We start from the raw sequence: 23,429 nt of genomic DNA, 5'->3' as shown, positions 1-23,429 counted from the left end.
GGGCCACTGAGAAGCAAGAGGGGAAGTCAGCGCATGTTCAGAGGAACAACTGAGGTTTGCAGCAGTGCAAGAAAACTGCAGGTTCAGGGCTCGGGGTTCTTATGCTCGAATCCTGCCTGTGGGTTCCCCTGTCTGGTTTGCCACTGTGAGAGCAGGATGCTGGATTAGATGATCCTGCACAGCTGTCCTTAACCCTTTCCTGTAGCCCTGCAGGGCAGCTCCCAGAATCTTCCTTGCCACAGCTGCTAGTTCCTGGGATGGGCCTCTGTCCTGGACTGCATGGAACTGGGCAGGCCAAAAAATGTAGTACAAACACCGACAACTGGGAAACACTGGCCTGCGAGTGCTCCAACTGGAGAACAGCCTTTACCAAAGGTGCCATGGGTTTTGAAGACGCTCAAACTCCGGACGCAAGGGAGAAACATGCTAAGAGGAAGGCACGCTTGGCAAACCCTCACCAAGATCAACACCCACCCGGAAACCTACGGTATGTCCCCACTGTGGAAGGATGTGTGGATCCAGAACTGGCCTCCACAGTCATGGACTCCCTGTTCAGACCATGTTCATGGAAGACCATCTTACTCAGCTCTGAAGGATCGCCAAAGAAGGAGAAGGAACTGGGCATGGCTGCATACGATACCTCTGGGAGAGTGACCCATGTGCTAGGACCACTGTGGGTGAAGGCAGAGGGAAGGGAAACTGACAAGTGGTGGGAGGGAGCAGCCAGCAGTGGACAGGTGTTCCATGTCTCTGTAGGCCAGACTTCCCCAACCTGGTGCCCTCCATATGCTTTGGACTACAATTCCTATCAGCCTCAGCACTGTACAGTAGGCTTCCCACCTGCCACGCTGATGGAAGTAGATGGGAGTTGTAGTCCAAAGCATCTGGAGGGCACCAGGTTGAGGGAGTCTGCTGTTGGCTTTGATTGAGTGGAGGATGAGACCCAAGGGGTGAGGGCAAAGGTGACTATCCAGGATGGGGTGGGAGGTCACAACCAGACTATATTTTGCCCCCTCTGTAGCCCCCAAGAACAATAATTCTTGTAGCTTGAAGTCTGTGAGAAAAAACATCTTACACAAGTTTAGTATAATCCACCTCGAAGCTTGTGAAACTGCTACAGGGGGAGGTTCGCAAAGGTTTTACCTGTTATTCTGCGTTAGGTGGGTGCAGCCATATCATGACTCAGTTTTCTGCTATTTCCACTAACACTCACATGCCCATGTAGCCAAGCTTGGCTTTAGTGTGGAGAAAAGGGCTTCCTGGGACAACACCCAAGGTCAGCATTACCACCTCTGGTGGCCCTGAAGGAAGAACTCCTTGTGTAACGGGGGTTATGCCTGTGCCTGCCTTCCAGCCCCTCCGTTTTGGAAAGCGAGAGAGGGAGGCTGGGCGTTGCTATGTGGGCGTCTTTATCAAGTGGATCTAACAGGGTAGGGCAAATGCAGGGGCTCATTAAGCCATCCTATCTGTATTAAAAATTTAGCAACATTCAATAATTCATGCCAGCTGGATGACAACACTTCACAACGGACCTGGGAAGGGAATCACTGTTCCAAAAGGGAAGGAGGGATGGGTGGGCATTTGCTGGGGTTCGGGAAGTAGGAGGCAGTTTGACCTAATCCCCCTGAATCAGCCTTTATGTATTTATTTTTCCAATTTCTGATAATTTGTATTTTATTTTGGCAATGCATGTATACCACTTAATCAGAATCATATTTAACCAGTGTGCAGTCAGCTTAACAAATATGACAGCGTTTTGTTTTGTCTTTTTAAAAAGCCTAACTATATAATCAGGACTGTCTTAAAATGCCTGCTAGGCACCAGAAGTTCAACAGAGAGAGGGTCCTGTCTGATCTCAGCTCAGAGGGAGTTCCACAGGATTGGGCCCATGCTCCTGAACCTGCTGAATATGAGCTGTGAAGGTCCACACACACAGACCCCCCCCCCGAGACCTCAGGGATCAGGCAGAGGTCTAAGAAATCAGGTGGTCCTTAAGGCATCCTGGACCCAAGTTGTTAAGGGCCTTGAAAATCAATGCAAATACTTTGGGTTGGACTCAGCTATACAGTCGCCATAGTGGGGGCCAACACAAAGAGTCCCACAAGCACCTCTGGGACTTTGTCTCCTCTTCTGCCCCACCCCAAAGTGGCTCAGGGGAGGGACCCAGGAGAGCACCCAGAACAGTGCAAGGGGGGTGGGGGGGAGATCATTCCATCAGGCGAGCGGAAATGCTTGCCCCAATGCAGCAAGTGTAATAGTGTGACGTGGAGTTCTGCTCTTCCCTGGCAAGCCTTTAAGCTCAGGATAGTATTTCTCCATCAACTGTCTGGCCGCAGAGTTTTGCTCCAGCTGGAGCCTCCAGCCCAGGTGTGAGGGCAGTCCCACCTAGAGCTCATTCAACAACTCAAGGTTACTAAATAAAGAAATTGTCCAGTAGCACCTTGGAGACCAGCTAAGTTTGTTCTGGGTATAAGCTTTCACTTCTTCAGATACACTGAAACAAAAGCCACCAGACCCTTAGTGGGAGTGTTGGGAGGGGAAGGTTTTTCTCAGGAAAACACCACCCCACTCTCCCACAATATATAAGGGTCTGGTGGCTTCTCTTTCAGTGTATCTGAAGAAGTGTGCATGCACACGAAAGCTCATACCAATAACTAACTTAGTTGATCTCTAAGGTGCTACTGGACTATTTATTTTTATGTTTATTTTGACTGCGTCAGACCAACACGGTTACCTACCTGAATCTAGAATCAAGGTGACTAGTGCATGAATCGTTGTGGCCTGACTACCCCCCTCCAAGAACAGCCATCATTGCTGGTACACCAGCCATATCTAGTAAAAGGCACTCAGCCACTGAGGCTGCCGGAGCCTCCAGCAACAAAGCCACCCCAAACTACAAAGCTGCTCTTTCACATGGAGGCAACTGACCAACCTCCCAGACATGAGAACCACCCACCCAGAGTGTCTCCATCTTTGCAGTCCAGCTTATTTATCCTCATCCTGTCCATTATTGTGCTAAGACAGTGGTCCAGGTCATGCACAGCCTCTCTTGACTCAGATGTCATGGAGAAGTATAGATGTGTGTCTTTGGCATACTGGTGGCACGTTGCCCCAAAACCTCTTAACACTGCACAACAACCATATCAAATACTGTAAAAGTATAAAACATGCCTAAGCCTGCAACTCTTTGCCCAGTTTCCTGGCAGTCTGCCACAGTGAACTTTGTGGGACTTACTTCTGAGCTGACATGTATAAGATGAACAACAAAGAGTCTTAAGGCACTTTAAAAACAAAAAGATGTATTATGGTGTAAGCTTTGGTGGATTACAGCACACTTCATCAAATGCATGGAGTGTTGTGTGGTTATCTTTTTGCGGGGGTTGCAAACAATGAGGTCAGATGAAAATAATATGTAGTATAGATAGCAATAATTGCATAATTCTCTGCTGTATTTCACACAAAAAAAGATGATGGTAATACAGCCGTCCTGGCATTTATAAGCCAATCAACACATATAATGTGCCAAAGACCCTTTCTGTGTACATACAGCTTTGTGTTATATCATAACAATGGAAGTCTTGAAACACAAAAAGTAGTAAGCAAGACAGGAGTACCTCTAGGCATGTGCAGAATACCCTTTTCACACCACAACACTGAGGAACTGCTCTAGGGCAGAGGATATAAGCTGAAGTCTCAGCACCCCTCGTTTCCGGAGTTAAGTGTTCTTCTGCATTTGGGTCAGAATCAGATTCTTAACAAGGCCTGGTCTTGGGGTGTAGAAGAAATTTTTTACGTGTGGATAAACATACCAAAGCCCTTCACTGAGATGGCTTTAATTCCAGGGCAATGAATGGGACTTAATAATTCATGCTGGGGGGTCGACTTACAATGCAGGCGCCGCTCTGGCAGTTATGAGAAATCCAACTTTTGCAAATGCATCCTCTTGGCAACACTATCCTTCCCCATTAAGCTTATCACTTGCAATGTAATGTTGCCAGGATGAAGGCAACAGTTGAATTCAGGACATTTAAAAAATGGATCTTGCTTGACTTCAGATGACTTTTACAGAAGAAACCTCCAAAACCTCGGTCAAATCACAGATCGTATCCATTTCCACTGACTGAACTGTAAAATCTAGACATAAAGTTTTTCCTGACATGGGCATTGCACAAAACCACGATTCCAAGTCACAGAGCCTCAAGGATTGCGAAAAGGCAATCACAGTGAACAAACCCAGGAAGTCAATAGCTAAGAAAAGTCTATGGACTCAAAAGCAATCTCCAGTAAACCCTGGTGATGATCAATGGTGTGCTGTCATAAAGAAGGATAAACAAGAAAAATCAAACAGTATTCAGGTTAAGAAGTCTCTCTCCGAGATAATAAAGGAAAGGAAAGCATCATAGAATTTATTTCTGTCAGTTTCATATTTCTTTCTTTAAAAAATAAATAAATTCATTTGCTTTTTTGTTGATACACAGAGAGAGAAAAGGAAGAAAACCAAAAATACAAATGAAAATAATAATGAACACAAAATTATTTACAGAACAATAAAGCAAGATTTGGCCTTTGAACTATAGACCCAACCTCACGTCTATTCCTTACTTCAATTATATATTACTTGTTGCTGGTACACACGTCTCTCATAATTTAACTAATCCTTAATTTGTCTTAGGTCTCATGTCTTTCTTAAAGCTACTACTGAAATTATTCGAATTATATTTCACTTTACAAGGTTGCCTTAATCTATCAGGCAGCAGCACAGCTGTGCATACACCGTCACAGGAAGGAAGGAAGGATCCAAGAGCATTTTGCTGGGGGTCTCAAGAGGGACCCGCTCCTGGGATCCATGCTTTGCATCACAGCCCGGCTGCTACAGAGCACCAGATCCAGGAAGGTTGCAGTTTAGTCAGCGGAGGCAGATGTGATCTGTGATGTGCTGGCCCTTTGGGGGAGATCTCCTGTGAAAATCACGCAAACCCAAGATGATCCATTTTCTATATCCAGCGTCCCCTTACGCTATGCCCCCCCAGCAGGACTGAGCGGGTCGCCCAGGACTGCAGCCTGAGAGCCGTTCCAGCGGGAGAGGACTACACTTCCCAGCATGCCTTGCACAGAGCTCCTTCGGCCCGCCGGCTAGGCCTACGGAGGTTAGCGGCATGGGCAGACTACACTACCCAGCATGCCTCGGGAGGGAGGCATTTCCGGCAACCTCCCATCGGCATCTGTGTGGAAACCAGCCACTGGGAGGACTAGGTTACCCAGCATGCACCGCTGGAAGAAGGGCTGAAGAACAAGCACGGAGCGCGCAAATGTATGCTGGGAACTGTAGTCGCTGCGGCGTGACATCTTCTCTGGAACCTAGCGGCCTTCGACGTATACTTTTTTCAAAACTGTTACCAAAAATAGGTATTTGATACGGACCCCCGAGGTCCTCTAGCCCAACCCCCTGCCATGCAGGAATCTCAACTAAAGCATCCGTGACAGAGGGCCATCCAACATCTGCTTAGAAACCTCCGAGGAAGGAGAGGCCACCGCCTCCCGAGGAGTCTCTTCCACTGCCAAGCAGCTCTTACTGTCCGAAAGGTCTTCCGGATGTTCGTCAAAATATTGCTTGTAACTTGAAGCCATTGTTTGAGTTCTACCCTCCAGAGCAGGAGAAAACAACCCCAAGCCCAAGTCAGCCTCCCCTGCCCATGTTCCAGCTTGTCAGTCTCCTCCGTAAAGTGTGGTGCCCAGACCTGGACACTGTATTCCAGGTGTCTTCTGACCAAGGCAGAAGAGAGTGGGACTATTACTGTACTTCCCTTGATCTGCGCTAGATAGTGGGAATGAGGCCACACTGACTCCAAACTGCAGCCCCACGGTGAGTGGATCGTCTGGGCCTTGGCGGTGGCGTCCTCTACCGGCAGCTGCTGGTATGCCTGAGCAAGGTCGAGTTTCGCAAAAACCTTGCCCTCTCCCAGTGAGCGTAGTAAGTGTTGGGTGACAGGGACGGGGTACGCATGCTGTTGGAGCGCCTTGTTTATCGTGCACTTATAGTCAGCACAGATGCGCACTGCTCCGTCAGGCTTGATGGGCGTCACGATGGGAGTCTCCCACTTAGTTTTGTCTATGGGTTCCAGGACCCCCTGTGTGATCAGCTTGTCCAGTTGTTCATCCACCTTAGGCTTGAGTGCAAATGGTACACGTCGAGGCTTGACTCTGATGGGTTTGATTAGCGGATCAAGGTTAAAGGAGATGGGTGACCCCACGTACTGTCCCAAGGTTCCATCAAGCACTTCCAAAAACTCTGTGACGATGGCGTCTATTTCTGACTGCGAAACACTGTGGATGCCTGTAACTTCCAACCCCAGGGACGCAAACCAGTCCAGTCCCAGCAAGCTGGGCCGATTTCCATCGACCACGACTAATTTCAGCGGTCCCAAAAATTCCATAAAGGTCACTTTGAACTTGCCCACACCTACAACCGGAATGTTATTTCCCTGATAATCCCTCAAATGCAGGTAGGTGGAGTCCAGTTGTTTCTTAGATAATTGGGGAATCAACCTTTTGATGGTACTCCAAGAGACGATGGACATGGCAGAGTTCAACTACCATGTCACATGGTTTGCCCTCAATAGTCACGGTGACATAAATTTTCCTGTGTTCCGACCCGTCAGCCCGGCCAACTGTCAGCTCGGCTGAGCAACGGCAGTTGGTGACAGCGTGGCAGTCCTTGTTAGCATACCTTGCCGATGCCTTCTTGTTTCCCAGTGCTGGTAGAGCAGGGGTGTCAAACTCAAATTCATCGGGGGCCACATCAGCAGTTTGGTCACCCTCAAAGGGCCGGTTGTATCGGCCTAAAATATTTGAGCAGGCTGAGACTCCCAAAGTTGATGGGCTTTGACATTTAAATGGGGTGTGTGTGGCATGTGATAAATTATGTGAGGTTCGAGCTGGTCTTTGACCAGTAATAAATTATGATGATGATGATGATGTGAGGTGGGGCCTACCTGCCCCCCTCAATATTTTATTCAGGCTGACACCCCTGTTATGAAAGATTACTAAAGTCTGCCCCTGTGGTGATGTATCATAACATTGTGCAGGCCCAGTCTGAGGGCACCTTTACCGGACTGCGTTTTGTGGCTGGGGCTTGTCTGCGCCTTCTCTTCCTTCTCCGCCTGTTGCTGCCTCCTCCCTGTGCCAGGCACTGGCGGGGGGGGGGGGAGATGTGCCGGTTGCACCCCAGTTTCTGACGGGGGCCAATGCTGCTTGTTCCTCCCTCTGCTTTTCAACACTGCAATATATCGCTACCGTATCACAACATCACTATCACAATGTTGAAAAGTTGGTATCGTCTGCTTTTAGGGGCTGAGGGGCTTACTCAGTACGGACAGGGGCACTCCTAGGAATTTATTGGATTTCAAATCCCTGGATTTCAAATCCCATTGGGTGGGGGCAGGGGCGGACTTTGGTAATATGGCACCCACCCTGAGTGAGGACAAAATTTGGTGCCCCCCCCCAATAGAATAAATAGGCATCGTTATCATTATTTTGTGCTCCCTTGGCTCGGGGCGGGTGAGGCGCCCGCACGGCCCCAAATCTGGTGCTGGTGGAGGAAGCACATTTCCACAATGGGCCGAGCTGCCCCTGTGGATCCTGCTGCCTGAGGCAGCCACCTCCCCTTGCCCTCCGTGGCAAGCCGAGGTTGAGGGGGACGTTCGCTTGCCCAGGCGCCGGGCTCCCGTCCACTTGCTCCGGCGCGCCCGCTGCAGCCCTGCTGCCAGCAGCCGTCGGGGAAGGCGGCCGGCCAGGCTCCGGGGCTCGGTGGGGCCCACCAGCAGAGGGTGGCGCTGCGCCTCGCCTGGGCGTGGAAGCCCTGCTGGCACGTTGTTTCCCACGACGCGCATCCACGCTGAGCTCCCACCTCCATCTCGGCTCGCTCCCTCCAGTCCTCCGCCTCCGCGCCTCGCCTGCCAGACTCGCATCCCTGCCCGGCGGCGGCGGCACAGTGGAGGCCGAGCATGGCGCCAGCAGCGGCTGCCGGGGCGCGCGGAGGAGCGTCTGGCCGGGCAGCTCCGCTCCGTTTGCTGCTGCTGCTCGCACTGGGCGCCTCCTGGGTGGTGCGCCCGCTGGACCGGAGTGGCCGCCAGAGACGCGGCAGCCTGCGGGACGAGGCGGGCGGCCTGCGGGGTCGCGCCGGAGGGGGACCTCCGGAGGCGGCCTCTCTGCTCACCACCTCCTTCGTGCTGAAAGGCGACGCGGCGCACAACCAGGCGATGGTGCACTGGATGGGCGAGAACAGCAGCGAGAACGGCGGCTACACGGGCCACATGACGAGGTCTGGCGGGCCGGATTCGGCCCGCGGGCCTTGTGTTTGACACCCGTGTGGTAGAGTATCTGCTGGCGTAGACGAGCAACAAACCCTCGCCATGTTTTCCCGGTGCCGGTTGAATGGTGAGGGAGGGACGCGAGCCTCGGCGATATCTCCGCTCTTGAGTGTTCAGCTTAGCAGTTCAGCTCTGGCTGTGCCTTGTTTCATCTGATCCCACCTTCGTCACCAGTGTTAAATAGTGGGAATGATGGACAAAGGACACAGCTCTGTTAGATCCACAGCTCTTTATTGCAGCTGTTAGAACTGCTCCTGGAGTCAGACTCGCTGCAGCCTAGCGGGCTGCTTTATAGAATACTAAGTAACTTGTAACAGTAGCAACTCCCAACTAGCTAACCAATCAGTGAGCAACAGTTCTCAATCCTTCATTTGCATACTGGTGGCCCTGAGTGAGAACTGCAGCTAATCTTAATACAGTGGTATTAAATGCCGAAGCATTTAAGATTACAGTGGTACCTCGGGTTACATACGCTTCAGGTTGCAGACTCCACTAACCCAGAAATAGTACCTTGGGTTAAGAACTTTGCTTCAGGATGAGAACAGAAATCGTGCTCCAGCGGCGCGGCAGCAGCGGGAGACCCCATTAGCTAAAGTGGTGCTTCAGGTTAAGAACAGTTTCAGGTTAAGAACAGACCTCTGGAACGAATTACCGTATTTTTCGCACCATAGGGCGCACCGGACCATAGGGCGCACCCAGTTTTTTGGGGGGGAAATAAAGGGGAAAAATTATTCCCCCCCCCCAGGTGCGGGGCTGGGGCCGGGGAAGCTCGAGCTTCCCCCGACCCCAGCCCCCAAACAGGCAGCTCTCTGCAAGCCGTGGGAGCGCTCCCACTGCTTGCGGAGAGGTCCACGAAGTCTGGGCGCGCTGATCGCAGCGCGCGCAGGCTTCGGCATGCTGGCAACTCTCCGCAAGCAGCGGGACCGCTCCCGCTGTTTGCGGAGAGGTCCGCGAAGCCTGGGCGCGCTGATCTCAGCGCGCGCAGGCTTTGGCATGCTGGCAACTCTCCGCAAGCAGCGGGACCGCTCCCGCTGTTTGCGGAGAGGTCCGCGAAGCCTGGGCGCGCTGATCTCAGCGCGCGCAGGCTTCGGCATGCTGGCAACTCTCCGCAAGCAGCGGGACCGCTCCCGCTGTTTGCGGAGAGGTCCGCGAAGCCTGGGCGCGCTGATCTCAGCGCGCGCAGGCTTCGGCATGCTGGCAACTCTCCGCAAGCAGCGGGACCGCTCCCGCTGTTTGCGGAGAGGTCCGCGAAGCCTGGGCGCGCTGATCTCAGCACGCGCAGGCTTCGGCATGCTGGCAACTCTCCGCAAGCAGCGGGACCGCTCCCGCTGTTTGCGGAGAGGTCCGCGAAGCCTGGGCGCGCTGATCTCAGCGCGCGCAGGCTTCGGCATGCTGGCAACTCTCCGCAAGCAGCGGGACCGCTCCCGCTGTTTGCGGAGAGGTCCGCGAAGCCTGGGCGCGCTGATCTCAGCGCGCGCAGGCTTCGGCATGCTGGCAACTCTCCGCAAGCAGCGGGAGCGCTCCCGCTGTTTGCGGAGAGGTCCGCGAAGCCTGGGCGCGCTGATCTCAGCGCGCGCAGGCTTCGGCATGCTGGCAACTCTCCGCAAGCAGCGGGAGCCCAGCGCTGGGCTCCCGCTGCTTGCAGAGAGGTGTGCGAAGCCTGGAGAGCGTGAGGGGTCGGTGCGCACCGACCTCTCTCACTCTCCAGGCTTCAGCGAAAGCCTGCATTCGCACCATAGGACGCGCACACATTTCCCCTTCATTTTTGGAGGGGAAAAAGTGCGTCCTATGGTGCGAAAAATACGGTAAGTACTTAACCCGAGGTACCACTGTACATAACAATCTGGACACTATACTTCTGTTGAGGCAGCCTAGATTAGCAATAGCTTTTTCTTCATCTTTTTTTGCTGCTGCATCACACTGTTGACTCGTGTTCAGATTGTGGTCCTCTGTCCTTTTCACATGTACTGCTAGGTGTCCCCCACCTTATATATGTGCAGCTGGCTCTTCCTGCCCAAGTACAGAACCTGACATCTACACCCACTGAAATTCATTTTGTTAGCTTGGGCCCAGTACTCCAGTCTGCCATCCATGCTTGTCTTGATGGTGTGGTGGTTGTTCTTTTATTGGCCTTTACAAAAAGCCTAAAAGGGGATAGTAATTGTTTTCCTTCTAGAGATAGTTTCTGATGGTTACAAGCACTGCTTGGGATGTATGTGTTGCAGATTGGGGTCTGCTTCCCCCTCAGCCACAGAAATCATTTTAGCTTCTTAAGGAAGAAGCATAGAGGAAGACAGAATTATTCATAGAAGCAAAACTAGCTTAAAAACATGACTTCTTGTAGAAGGGATAGTGGCGATACATTGTAATAAATGTCATTTACAGTGAATATAACCCTGTGGACAGACCACATTGATAAATAATGCTTTGTACATTAACTTTTTGCTGCCATTTTTGTGGATTTTTTTTTGTGCTGCTGAAAATTTAACAAATATCATTTAATCTGAAAAACCCTAAACTTTAATTTTTCCTTCTTCTTTTGCAAAGAACTTCCATCTGAAATTGTGCAGAAGGCATATTGCCTGACTGAGCCAGTTCAGTTCCGCCCTCTCCCCCCCCTTTCTATTTTTACAAATTTATTTATTTGGTTTTTCAAATTAAAATTTTACAGAGATATATCAAACATAAATAATAAAAACAAGATTCCTAGGAATCTTTTGGACTTCCACCCTCCCCTTTTTTGGGGGGGCTATTATTAATCAAATAAAATATTTCTTACGGTCATAGACCAGCATAAGTAGGGTGGGGTACAATCATTTAAAATCTGTAAAACATTTTGGAAAGCTAAAATTATTAAAACAGAAGGTAAATATAAAAAACTATAAGAAGCTAAAAGAATCTAAAAGAAGGGTTAGGAGCATTAAACAGATGTGGAAGAGCATAAAAGGTTAGTATATAAAAGGCTATGGCTATCGATTTACAAAGCACTCCAATATGAGTGTTCATTAAATCTAGTTTGTGGCGCAGGTCATGATCCGACAAATTTTGAGCACTGCTATGCAGAACCTGGCAACGTTGTATGTTGTAGCAGGGTTGGTATCTGAAAGCAGCAGGGAGGTATAGAATTGCCCTGTGCACCCTGGGTACTTATGGGGAGATGAGTGGGTAGATGAGGCTAATACAAATGGCACTGGAGAAGCACATGCTCTATTGTTTCTGTTTGTCCAGAATCACAGCGGCATTGTCTCTCTTCCTATATCAACCTTCAATGACAGCCGAGAGGAGGGTGTGACATTGTGCCAGGGTAAAGGCCCTCCGATGCTTAGGACTTCAAGTTTAGTTAGATATGCCATGAGGGAGGCAGAGTACCTGATAGATTCATTGGCAATAAAAGTTGGGGTCCTGGCTAGATCCAGTTGGCGCTCTATGTCTGCTACATGTTGTTTAATGAGTGCTTTGGCCTGATCATATCCCATGCTGAGTAGAAGACCTGGAGAGAAGCCCAGGGATGAGTTTTTAGTTGCCACTGCCTGTTTCCATGTGGATTGAAAATCATCACTCATAGTTAGTGGGATAAGGCCAAGGGGAAATAGAGACAGTCTGAGCCAGTAGTTGAGTATAGTCACCCACTCTCTAGCCTCCACTTTTGTGAAGTCTGTCTAGTCTCAGAGTGGCATTTGTCAGGAGTGCGTGCAGGAGCCAGGCCCTGTGATGAGTAGGACTTCGCAGGACTGGGGCCTTCCTAAGTTTGTTCTGAGGAGACAAGGCGCGGCCACACAGGTGAGGCTGATTGGTAACTCACAGCACCTGGTGGCAAGAGCTGGGAAGGGATATAAGGTCAGCATTTCCCTTTGGCTCTTTGCCACAGCAACACAGTTCCTGCCTTGCTGCGTTTGGCTCCTTGACTCCTTGCTTTTTGATCCTTGGACCCTTGACTTTGTGACTCCTTGCTTCCTGACCCTCGGACCCTTGGCTTCTAGACTCTGGCTCTCTGACCCTCGGACTCTTGGCTTCCTGACTTCTGGGCTCTCGTTCCTGCTCCCACCCTGCCATCTCGCCCCTGGTCTCGACGTCCTCAGCAGGGACTTTGACTCGGACCGTGACAGCATTAGAGACACATTTTGGGACTTGGAGGACTGATCTTAGAAATTTGGATTGTACAAGTTCTAGTGGTGCAAAATTGGAGAAGGGGCCCAGCCGGGCACCATAGAGAAGTTGTGCTATTGGCTTGGCTTCAAATAATTTGAGTGCTGCAGGTATATAGTGCCCACCTCTGGTTTTAAGAAATTAAAGGATTGCAGATGAGCTCCTCTGAGCAATATCAGCAGCATGATCCCCATGAGCTTTCCTACTGCCGGCAGAATGAAAAACTACCCCCAGATATTTGAAACAGTAGACCCGCTCAATCTTATGAAACACTGTGAAAAGCATGGCCTCCATGGGGCTGTCCCTGAATAAGTTTGGCCCAACTCAGTCGCGGACATGCCTTAGACCTGGTGTTCACCTCTATGGATGTGGGTGATCTGACACTAAGTAAAAGTGAAACAAAAGAAGTGCCATGGTCAGATCACTTCCTGGTGCAACTGTACTTCTCTACAACCTTCCCCTCTGCAGGGAGGTGGGACCAATTCGGATGGTCCACCCCCGCCACTTAATGGATCCAAATAGTTTCCAGAGAGTGATAGAGATGTTTTATCCCATGTTGATGATTTTGCAAAGTTTTTTGCAGATAGTTGCTCAGATTAGGAAGGAGGTAGACTCCACTGTGGGAGCAGGGCCTGGGGGGAGAGTGCTAGAGTTCTGTCTAGTCAAGTTGCATGGGATCAATTCCAATCTGTTACCTCTGAGGATGTGGACAGGCTGCTTGAACAAGTGAAACCGATCACCTGTCTCCTGGATCCTTGCGATCCTGGCTAATAAAAGCTAGCCGGGAAGGGCTGGGTGATGGGCTCTGCGGGATGGTGAATGTTTCCATCTGTGTCCTGCTGCATGACATTGCCCTGTATTTCGCTGGTAAACATTGCGTCCATAGCCTCATAAAAATTTCCCAAGTCCTGGAAGGCATTGTTTTCAGCTCACCCATTCCCTGGCGCCCCCCTCTAAATGAGCAACCACAAAGGCAACCCTCTCCTTGTCATTTTCAAACTCCCTCCTTTGCAAGTCCAGGGCGTATTTGATCTCAGTCTTAAAGGCAAGGTATTCCTGAGGGTTCCCACTAAATTTGCTCACCAGCGACAGTACCTATCTCCCCACCAGAGTGGCCCTGATTTGCTGGTCCTGCGCTCTGCACTCCTCCAGTTTGGCTCCGAGCCCTTCCAGGTCCGTGTTTCTCTGCCTCAGGGCTGCTACTTGGTGCACAATTTCTTCATCCATTGTGCTGCTCTGCACTGCTACACGCAAGCAACCACAGTGACTACCGGAATACTGTCAGGTTTGCAGGTGGTTGCTTGCGAGTAAACAGCCAGGACTCCAACCTGTCTTTTACAGGTTTTATTTAGAGCAAACTATGTACAGTGCAGGAACCCAAAGTTCATATCTGTCTCAGTCACTTGCACATTCCGGGAGTGCCCCTTTCCATTCCCCCCCCCAACATAAGAACTTGGCCACCCCAAATCTCCGCCTCTCCTCCTTCCGTTTCACCCCTCTGCGAAAACTGGGTGACTGAAGCGGCATGTCTGTTTCCTGACCAGCCTGGCTAAGCAAAGCGCTTGGGCTCACAGTAGCATTGTACTATGAGGCTGCTTGTTTGGTATGGATTAGGGACTGGATAAAACTGGAAAAGCAAGAAGCATTGGATCTGGAAGGCCATGACAACAGATTGGGATGGCACACATACTTATGGTATGGGAAAGGAAAAGTACATAAAAGTTTTTACAATCATATAATTAGGAAATCATTAATGAGAGTTTGGGAGAGATACAAATAGACCAGAAGACCCCTTGGTGGCTTTCACCACTTGAAGCTTTATTGCTCAAGCCACTTGGTAAAAAAGGAAAATGGCTTACATATAGGGATTTGCTAAAGGATCAAGAAGGAAAATGGAAATTTAAAGAGTATGAGGAAATAAAAGACTATTTTCAGAGTTGGCTACATTAAAGGCAACTACATGAGATATATAAAGAAGACAAGAAAGGATTTAGTTACACTACTTCTAGATTTCAAAAGGAAGTCATAGAAGGGAAAGTGAAGTTGCTGAAGGATGCATATAGTATTTTGCTAGAATGGGAAACAAAAGATGAAAAGGTGAAATCAGTCATGATTAAATGGGCACAAGATATAGATCATAACATACTATTTGAGGACTGGGAAAAATAGTGGAAAACAGGTTTAAAACCTATAGATTGCTCTCTTTTGAAAGAAAATTATATGAAAATGATGTATAGATGGTATATAACACCAGTACAGATTGCAAGAATGTATAAAACTGGGTCAAATGCATGTTGGAAATGCAAAGAAAAAGAAGGGACTTTTTACCATATGTGGTGGGAATGTAGAGAAATTAATTTTTTGGGGGAAATAATATATAATGAGTTGAAGAAAAAGTTTAAACTAACATTTGTCAAAAAAACCAGAAGCATTCTGGTTAGAGATTGTAGGAAAAGACCTGCCGAGGAAATGAAAGAACTTATTTATGTATGTGACAACAGCGGCAAGAGTCTTGATAGCACAAGGATGGAAGAATGAAGAACAGTGGCAAGGGAAATTGATGGACTATGCGGAACTGGCGAAATTGAAATAAACTGCGAGACAAGGACAATTGTAGCTTTAAAGAAGAATGGGAACTTTTTACAAATTACTTAAAACAACAACAAAATGAATTGGACTCCTTGGCAGGTTTTGAATAAACATACACAAATTTATTATTGTTAGCATAATAGATAATTTAAGGATCTTTGCAATTTCTAATGGACATTGATTTCCAGGGGTCTCCTCTGAGTAGGACATAGTTGGCTACAACCCATAGTGCTGTACAGCAAGATAAAGGCAAAAGTGGCATCTTAGCTGCAGGCTTACACTCCAGTGATACTGGATAGAGCAGCCTTCCTGGTTCTTTTGGTTGTTAAGGACTCAGTTATGGAAACAGCCATGGCAGATGACCACAGGCGGGAAAGAAATAGCTCGTTTCCTGCCTGTTGGAAAGGTTAATGGAAGTATGGTACATGCCACCATAACCAACCCACTCTGGGGAGCCCTTGGGGCAATTTCTGAGCCTCAGAAAAGGGGAGAGGGGTGTGGGTGAGTCCTGGGTACCTAGTCCTATATTTACTGACTTTGCAAGTCATGAAATAGCCATAGGAAGCTAAGGCTGGGCCTATGACCTCTCAGGGCTGTGTGGCAGAAGTTCACTCTGGCAGCACAAAGGAAACTTCTCATAGCCAAAAGCTCCTTGAAAAGCAGATTGGTAGATTTTCTGCCACATGGTATTGAAATGAGTAGTAAATCCAAGATCCTATTGTGACTAATTGCTGCTGCCCAGGAGAGTCATTGTGCTTGTAAACTACAGCACTTTGAAGGGGAAAGAATAATTGCCACAAATCCTAGCCTGAGAGTTTCTGGCAGACTGTGCTTCCACTACAGGTGCTAAGGCCAGGGATGCAGGGTAGCATAAGGGCAGAGAAGAAGAACCACCGCAGTTGTCAACACGGGGGTGTTCTCTTTAGGGGGCGTGACACACCTGTGTTTATTAGTACCAAGCCAGGGTCCTTTTAACTCGTTTTATGCAGCAACAAGACCAGTTCACATAGACATGAACAGGTTTTCACTTATACCAACACAAAGCTGTTTAAGCAAAAACAGCAGTCTACATTTGGCAGAAACAGGTTTATTCTGTACAAAAGTTTGAAGACTTCAAATCAAGACACAGAGGAGGGTTTTTCCTGGGATGGTGCTAGAACCACCCAGAAACAGGAAAAGCTGTTGCATTCCTTGCCAAGCTGGACTCTCAAGAGAAAATGTGACATAATTATCAGCTCATTGCATCATCGTTTTGACAATGTCATTAAAACATCACTGAAGGCAGAAAGAAGCTGGACACTTTCTGCTTTTCTCTTGCACACACATACTTGAGGCTGCCACGTGAGGAGTCAGCAGTAGATTCCCAGCTACACAGCCAAGTCACGCATTCTCACACCACCGCCTGCTCCCCCTTGGGAACTTTAGGTAAGCAGCCACGTGGTAAGTCCCCCGTCCCCCCGCTTGACACAGCCAGTTCTGTCTGGATTCAAAATACGATCAAGGCACTTGTAGGTTCTCTTCTTCACTAGGACAAGTTCTTTGCAACTGCTCATCTGACTGATTCGCGCAAAGAAATTCCATCACAACACAGGAAGTGGGATGCTAGAAGGTCTTTAAGTCTGCTGAGAAGATTATTAACACTTTAAAAACACTTTTCTAATGCTGCTGTGCATAGCCATAGTGGGTGAGGGGAGGGCACAATGTTTTGATACCAAGTGCTTGTTCCTGCCACACAAACACAAGACCACTGACCAGGAGTTTATAGGTAGGGGAAGACGTTTGCATGGCAAGACAGAGGGTGTGCCATTGTCCTCAGAAAAGCACACCAGCTGGATCTGCATTCATTTCACTCCTCAGCTCGATGCTCCTGGCTTTGGCGCTGCCGTCTAGAGTGGACACGTTCGTAAAAGAGTAAATAGGCGCTGGACGAAAGGACTTCCTGCAACGTGGTCTTGTGCACCACATCATCTGAAATCCACAACCACTGGTTGCTGGTGGCTAGCATGCTTTTGCAAGTCGGTGGAGATCGGCGATACGTGACAAAGTGTCCTGAGTGCATGTCCCCATGGTGGACCACAACGGCCATCAGGCGGTACAGATATGATGGAGAACTGCCAAATGAAGGAAAAACACAGGAAGTCTGGTTTAGTCCAAGGCAGCAATGGTGCCCTTTGTATTGCCATGAGCAAGAGCATTCTACGGAATGGACTACTGGGCCTATTTCTAGAGGGGATTGGGCCTTGTTAAGCAACAACGGCTCCATTTGCAAATTGCTTTCCATGCTCCTGTAGCAGCATCCAGACTTGAGATAAACCAAGCGGGCAAACGTGTGCTGGGCCTGAATAGGTCAGGATTTCACTGCACTTTTGATACGGGAGACCCAGACAGCCAGCAGAAAATATCAGTGGCATGATGGAACATTAGAACGACTCTGGAGATTTACTGGTCACTCCGGGAAAAGGTAGAAGTAGTTTCAAATCTTCTTACTTACCTACAGTCAGGTGCTGTCATGTAGGGGAAAGCTACTGGGGATGTAAGGAAGGATGGAGAGCAGGTACCATTCATAAAAGAGGATTTGTTGTTGCCCGCCTGTTCCGCATCTACGAAAAGACCCCAAAATCATAGTGCATCGTTGTTATTATTAAAACTGGTTGCTTGCTTATTACAGAAGGGGATGCTCCTGTGCCTGGTTTGTACGGTGTCCTTTATTTAAAACTCTGAAAGTTGGTTTGTAAACAGCTACATGGCTGCTTTCCTATGGCGACCAAGAATTGCCTCCAGGCAACGAGGCAGGGAAACTGATCCTTCTGTGGGGGTACAAACTGCTTTTCCAGGCGGCTTTAAACCAGGGGTGGCAGCCCTCTAGCCAGAGGGCCACATTCCCTTCTGCTTGCTAGCAATGTGGAGAGCAGATGGCAAAGGGAGTGCAGCAACAGATGTTCCTTTACCTTTGCACAGCTGGCTCCATTCCAGCCATGGAAAAGTTAGGTTTCTACACATAGCCCTCTCTGTCCAGGCAAGATCACATTCCCTCCAGACACAGAGCAGGGCCAGAAATGGGCCCCCCACTACCCCTCTTAGTTCTAGCTGGAAGAGAATCTTGTCCACACATCTTTCCCAGGGAAGCCACATGGAGGTGGACATTAAACCTTTTCATATCTGAGACTGGCATAAAGCTAGGTCTGGCTGGCCAGCCCAGTTGTCAATTCCAATATAAACACACACATACGCCTTGACCTGCCCCATAGCTGAAGTTAGATGCCACATCTGGTGGAGGGCAGATGGGTGCAGCCTTGTTGACGTGGTCCTATGTGTAGGAAGAGCCTGCTGGATCAGGCCAGTGGCCCATCTAGCCCAGCACCCTCTTCTCACAGTGGATGACCTCCCTCAGCAGAGGTTGGATGGCCATCTGCAGGGGGTTGGACTAGATGACCCTCAGGGTCTCTTCCAATTCTAGGATAAGGAGCCCTGGGTGGGCCAATCATATTGACCCACAGTCTTCCACAGACCTGCCAAATCTTTCACCTCTTAGCTTCTGGAAAGAACTGGCTTAGCACAAGGACTAACTCCCCTGCTGGCTCTCTCCCTTCCAAGTCCTCATTCACTTTGCTTGCCTACCGGTTTTTGGGTCCGGTGATGCCTGTGGGCTGCCTGCAGGGTTGGGTTTCTGGGCAGGGAAGCGGTGCTTGTAGACATCCATGATGAGGAACTCGCCAAATTGCACATGCTCGTTTCGTTTCAGGGGCATGCCATGGTTGGACCAGCTCAGCCTTTGTAGGTGGATACAGAGACACTGAGGTAGCTGTGGAGCAAAATGCAAGAAAGGGGTGGGAAGGTGGCTGTCCTAGTTCCAAGATGCGTGGTGGACGCCATAGAGGCAGAGGGTTTCCAGCACAGAAGCCACACAAGGCTTGATTGTTGCCTTCGTCAACCTTGTGCTCTCTAGATGCTTTGGACTACAACTGCCAAATCTTTTGCCTCCTTTGTTTCCGGAATACATGAACTACCCCATTTTCTCCACAACTATCTTGCATGGTAGGCCGCCATAGCTGCCTAGGGGTTTGAAGCAAGGTCTTACCACCCAATGAAACACCAACCATGCCAAACTGAATCACTCTTTAAAAGCTTTATTCAAAATCCACCAGTATTTCTAATTTTCCAGACATGGAATGAATGGTGTGCAAGTCAACATATGTGCACACATGTAATCAGAAATTAGGAGTCTAAGCACCACAAGCAGAAAGTTGGTTTTCGCACAAAGCCCAAAGGCAGGTTATGTTCCTTTGGCTATCCGTCGCTTCTCACACAGGTGGGGAGGCCCACAGAAACCACTGTTACGCACTACAGATGTGTTTGAAAAACAAATAATTCTATAGGTTTCCAAAACCACCAAACTTAAGACTAGTTGTTTAGTTCTTCAACTAGTAGCCCATATTAATACATACAAATATAAGCATTGCTGAAGCATTTAAGATTACAGTGGTACCTCGGGTTACATACGCTTCAGGTTACATACGCTTCAGGTTACAGACTCCACTAACCCAGAAATATTACCTCAGGTTCAGAACTTTCCTTCAGGATGAGAACACCCTTTTCTTCATACCCTTCTTACACTCAGTCTGCTGGGCGAACTTGGATCCTCCTAGCTGTGGATCTTGTATGGGAGTGGTCACAGCAAACGGTGCAAGCTGTCACCATGATGGAAAGTACCGTGACTGAAAGGCAGAGAGAGCGCGAGAAAATATTAGATTCTGGAATTGCTAGCCAGGAGTTAGAGCAACCCAACCTGCTAATACAGTGAATAGACTCACCAGAAAGGGACAGATGTGGCTTTTAGATTTGTCTTGTGTCCTCTGGAATTACTAGAGGGCACAAGAGTTGCTAACAACAAGAGCTCTAGAACAAGCATGCCCAAATTCTGCTCATTGTTTTTCATTGTTTTGCTTTTGGCACCTACAAAAAAAAAAGTAACCTGCACTTTCCTGCTCTCCCAGCTGGACCCAGGCTTGGAGTGGAGAGTAGGCAGTCATGATCACTGTCAAGGTAATGGGTTCCTAGAAAATACAGGCAGGGGGAGGGAGTGAAAGGAAGAAGCAGCTGGTTCTCTGAGGCCTGGGAAGTGGAATGGATAAAGGACATAAACAACACTAGGGCTATAGCGGAGACTGGGAAAGGAAATTCTTGTAAGGGGTTGGGGAAGGATTTTGCATGGCTTTCAAACTTGCGAACACTAACCCACTCCGCTGTACAATGACTATTACTCCTAGCACATCAGCGAGACAGAAATAATACTGACAGTTCTCAAAGGATGGTGTGAGCTGCACAATGATTATAAACCCCATTGCAAATCAGACAGAATATGAGTGGTAGTAGCTGTTCTTAAAGGTACAGCTGATTTCTAATGTAAAGAACTGGAGTACCAGCAGGTGAAGGGCAAAGGAAATAAAGCTTTAGTTCAGGCTAGCCCAGAGTTCTAGCTGAAAGAAGGCTAGGCTCATCTGGCTCTTTCCCAATTCCAACAGGGGGAGGATTTGTTGCAGTACACAAGCAGGCTTTTCTTCTTTGGAATTCAACAGAGGAAACATTACACGGTTGCTTTTATATCTACCAGCTTTCTTCGGTATCTGTGGTTGTTAATTACCCCGTCACTTGTTTCAGGAACTGCTCCATGCCACCTGGTGTATCTTTGGACACATGCATGTTAATCACTTGATGACAGTTTCATATTTGAACATCTGTCACAGGCAGAGCTTTCATACTGCTTTGGATATGCTGCTTTGCAATGGATATGCACACTTCCTACATTCATCTCAGAATGCAAGTAATGAGAAGTTATGTGTGAATCGACCCTTGTTCTCTTTATGCTGGGAGATTCCGCTGTTAGCTCTAAACTGTACATGCATAATCTTGTAGTACGGTAGCCCAAAGCAACACTACCATTTGACCCAGAGTTAACCATTTCTGTAAATGTTGACTCCCATGCCATTCATATGATAAAGTTCAGTTTGAAACTTTAAGTGCTGTAGAACCTAGGGGCTGGCTGCCAGTCCTGATTCTGCCACACAAATATTCTCATATATATATATATATATATGTAGAATTTATATTGTATGGTGAAACTTAGCAGCGTAGATCTGCACTGAATTCTTACAAACCTTTACTTAAAGCCTGTCCTGAGCATCACAATTGCTGAGGAATCAGAAACCATGTAGATTAAAGAAAAGCTCAAAAAAAAGAATAGATTATTCATAGCTCCTGAATGACAAAATAGACCCATCTGACGAGCTCAGAAAGTTGCAAGCATGATTCATACGTACCAATGAACAAGATGATGAAGAAAAAGAACACAATCTCCCAAGGTTCAGCCTTGGGTAGTCCCTCGAGCTTGAGCCATAGCTTGCTACCAAGAGCATAGAGTTCATTCTGAAATGCCTTGGTAGACATCCTGCTTGGGTTAACCCACGTTTTGTAACACTGGGGGACAGGACAAGGGGGGAGGGAGTACAAAAGAATTTGTCAGTTTCTACTGTTAACTTTCATAAACTGAAACCAAGAAGGAACTGCCTGTTCTGTGGTGCTAACTAAATTGAGATCACCAGCAAAACAAGTTTAGCAGGGCTCTGCCCTTGATTTTCTAGTCATGTGCACAGCAGTTCAGAAGGAGGCTTATTAGACACATCCAAACAGAATGTACATTCAAGACAATCAGAAATTGATTTCCCTAATTCTGACTCTCATTATTTCAGAGGTTACAGCAATAATCTTGCTCTTCTTCCTGAAAAATTACTTCCTCCATCAAAATATTTGCCCATGTCAGGTATTTATTTAAAATATGTATAGCCCATCTTTCCACGGGCTATAAGACTACAAGTGTGTGTGTGTGTGTGTAAGTAAGTAAGTAAATAAGCACAGACTTGTCCATAACTATTTTTGTCAAAGTTTATAGCAAAGTTTTTCTTGATCTTCCATTAAAGAAGAAACGGCTTACGTCTCTACTCCTTTCACCTTCAGAAGAAAGTGTCTGGGTTCCACGTCAAGTGCATAATGCTGCAGCATTCCATATTCCACTTTGTCATGTCATGTGTTCTAAAAGGTCAGGGGTCAGAAAACTTTTTCAGCAGGGGGCCGGCCCACTGTCCCTCAGACCTTGGGTGGGGGGCGGACTATATGGGGGGGTGGGGATGAACAAATTTCTATGCCCCACAAATAACCCAGAGATGCATTTTAAATAAAAGCACACATTCTACGCATGTAAAAACACGCTGATTCCTGGACCATCCGCGGGCCAGACTGATAAGGCAAATGGGCCGCATCCGGCCCCCGGGCCTTAGTTTGCCTACCCATGTACAGTGGTACCTCGGGTTAAGAACTTAATTCGTTCCGGAGGTCCGTTCTTAACCTGAAGCACCACTTTAGCTAATGGGGCCTCCCGCTGCTGCCGGAGCATGATTTCTGTTCTGATCCTGAAGCAAAGTTCTTAACCCGAGGTAATATTTCTGGGTTAGCGGCGTCTGTAACCTGAAGCGTATGTAACCCGAGGTACCACTGCATTGCTGCATCATCTGCATAGATCAGAACAGGGATGCGTCTTCCAGCAAAGGAGGTGCCCAGCTGGGCACCCTACAAATGTTGTGCTATTGGCGATTATTCATAATTTCCTCCCGCATCTTTTATAATACTCCAAGTCCTTTATCTCTGCCATTATGTCCAGAATTCAACCTTAAACTACAAGTGTTATTCCAATCCTACTAACGATTTTAACTATTTACAATTAAGATAAGTTATACATTTCCCCCATTCCTTATTAAAATTTTGGTCTTCCCGATTACTGATTCTTTCGGTCATTTTAGCCATTTCAGCATAGTTCAGTTTTCTCAGGAGTGTGGACAGTAGCATTAATGGAGAAACTCGCCAGTCAAATGCTCCACCCAAGATGCTGGCAACCTCTTAGAAATATGGTATCTTATCCTAACCTTTTCAGTAGATAATACTATCTGGACCCCACTACGCATGAACAACTCTGGTACAGTGTGTTTCGCTAGCTAACAGTCATTCTCATTTCAATAACTAATTGGAAACTTGCCGAGATTTTTTGTAATTCAATAAGTCTGTAGAACTCGGCTGTGGTGCTCCTTTCCCAGAGGTGCATCTGGCTGCCTCACTATAAAGTTTTTGGTGAGTGCTTAAAGTGCATTGCGTTACCCTGGCCTTTGGCGCCTGAAATCTGTGTTTTCAGGATCCACCTTATTCTTGCATATGCAATACATTTTAACTGTTTTTAATTCCCAATTTTAAATTGTTGCAACCCACCCTGGGAACTGCTGG

At 48.0% G+C, this 23,429-nt stretch overlaps 2 protein-coding genes and 2 long non-coding RNA genes across 6 annotated transcripts in view; 1 reads left to right on the top strand and 3 right to left on the bottom strand.

Annotated features, from left to right (window-relative positions):
* Positions 1 to 5,190: 5,190 nt before the first annotated feature.
* ALKBH2 (alkB homolog 2, alpha-ketoglutarate dependent dioxygenase) overlaps positions 5,191 to 23,429 on the top strand; it is a 31,034-nt gene continuing 12,795 nt past the window's right edge. Inside the window, exon 1 of one of the 2 annotated variants that reach the window (XM_083584010.1) lies at positions 5,191 to 6,503. The gene's annotated coding sequence lies outside the window, so the exon portion shown is untranslated. The remainder of the gene's footprint in view (positions 6,504 to 23,429) is intronic. The other variant, XM_083584008.1, reaches the window with a different exon arrangement.
* Positions 6,765 to 7,772, bottom strand: LOC310748325. The gene is made up of 2 exons (XR_014541297.1): positions 7,613 to 7,772; positions 6,765 to 7,582 (listed from the first exon to the last, which is right to left on the bottom strand). It is a non-coding gene; the product is annotated as an uncharacterized lncRNA (long non-coding RNA).
* On the bottom strand, positions 10,182 to 22,115 carry LOC310748323. 2 transcript variants are annotated; one of them, XR_014541294.1, is made up of 3 exons: positions 22,093 to 22,115; positions 21,422 to 21,578; positions 10,182 to 10,638 (listed from the first exon to the last, which is right to left on the bottom strand). It is a non-coding gene; the product is annotated as an uncharacterized lncRNA (long non-coding RNA). The 2 variants fall into 2 exon arrangements; XR_014541295.1 differs by lacking the exon at positions 22,093 to 22,115 and adding an exon at positions 21,799 to 21,986.
* LOC310748309 (ubiquitin carboxyl-terminal hydrolase 30-like) lies at positions 16,176 to 18,947 on the bottom strand. The gene is made up of 3 exons (XM_083584023.1): positions 18,723 to 18,947; positions 17,596 to 17,704; positions 16,176 to 17,215 (listed from the first exon to the last, which is right to left on the bottom strand). The coding sequence occupies exons 1-3, from the start codon at positions 18,850 to 18,852 to the stop codon at positions 16,951 to 16,953; spliced, it is 504 nt and encodes a 167-aa protein (XP_083440149.1). The 5' UTR covers positions 18,853 to 18,947; the 3' UTR covers positions 16,176 to 16,950.

This window comes from Podarcis filfolensis (assembly GCF_964270895.1).
Source record: "Podarcis filfolensis genome assembly, chromosome: 13".
Classification (NCBI taxonomy): Eukaryota; Metazoa; Chordata; class Lepidosauria; order Squamata; family Lacertidae; genus Podarcis; species Podarcis filfolensis.
Note: the sequence above shows the minus strand (reverse complement) of the source record. Positions and strands in the feature narration are given on the sequence as shown.

Excerpts from the sequence above, each read along its gene's own strand:
- LOC310748309 (XM_083584023.1), bottom strand. The coding sequence starts at position 18,852 with ATGCCCCTGAAACGAAACGAGCATGTGCAATTTGGCGAGTTCCTCATC. Across the intron at positions 17,705-18,722 it reads ATCACCGGACCCAAAAACCG|ATGCGGAACAGGCGGGCAAC; the intron begins GTAGGCAAGCAA and ends GTCTTTTCGTAG. Across the intron at positions 17,216-17,595 it reads ATGACAGCACCTGACTGTAG|TTCTCCATCATATCTGTACC; the intron begins GTAAGTAAGAAG and ends TTCATTTGGCAG.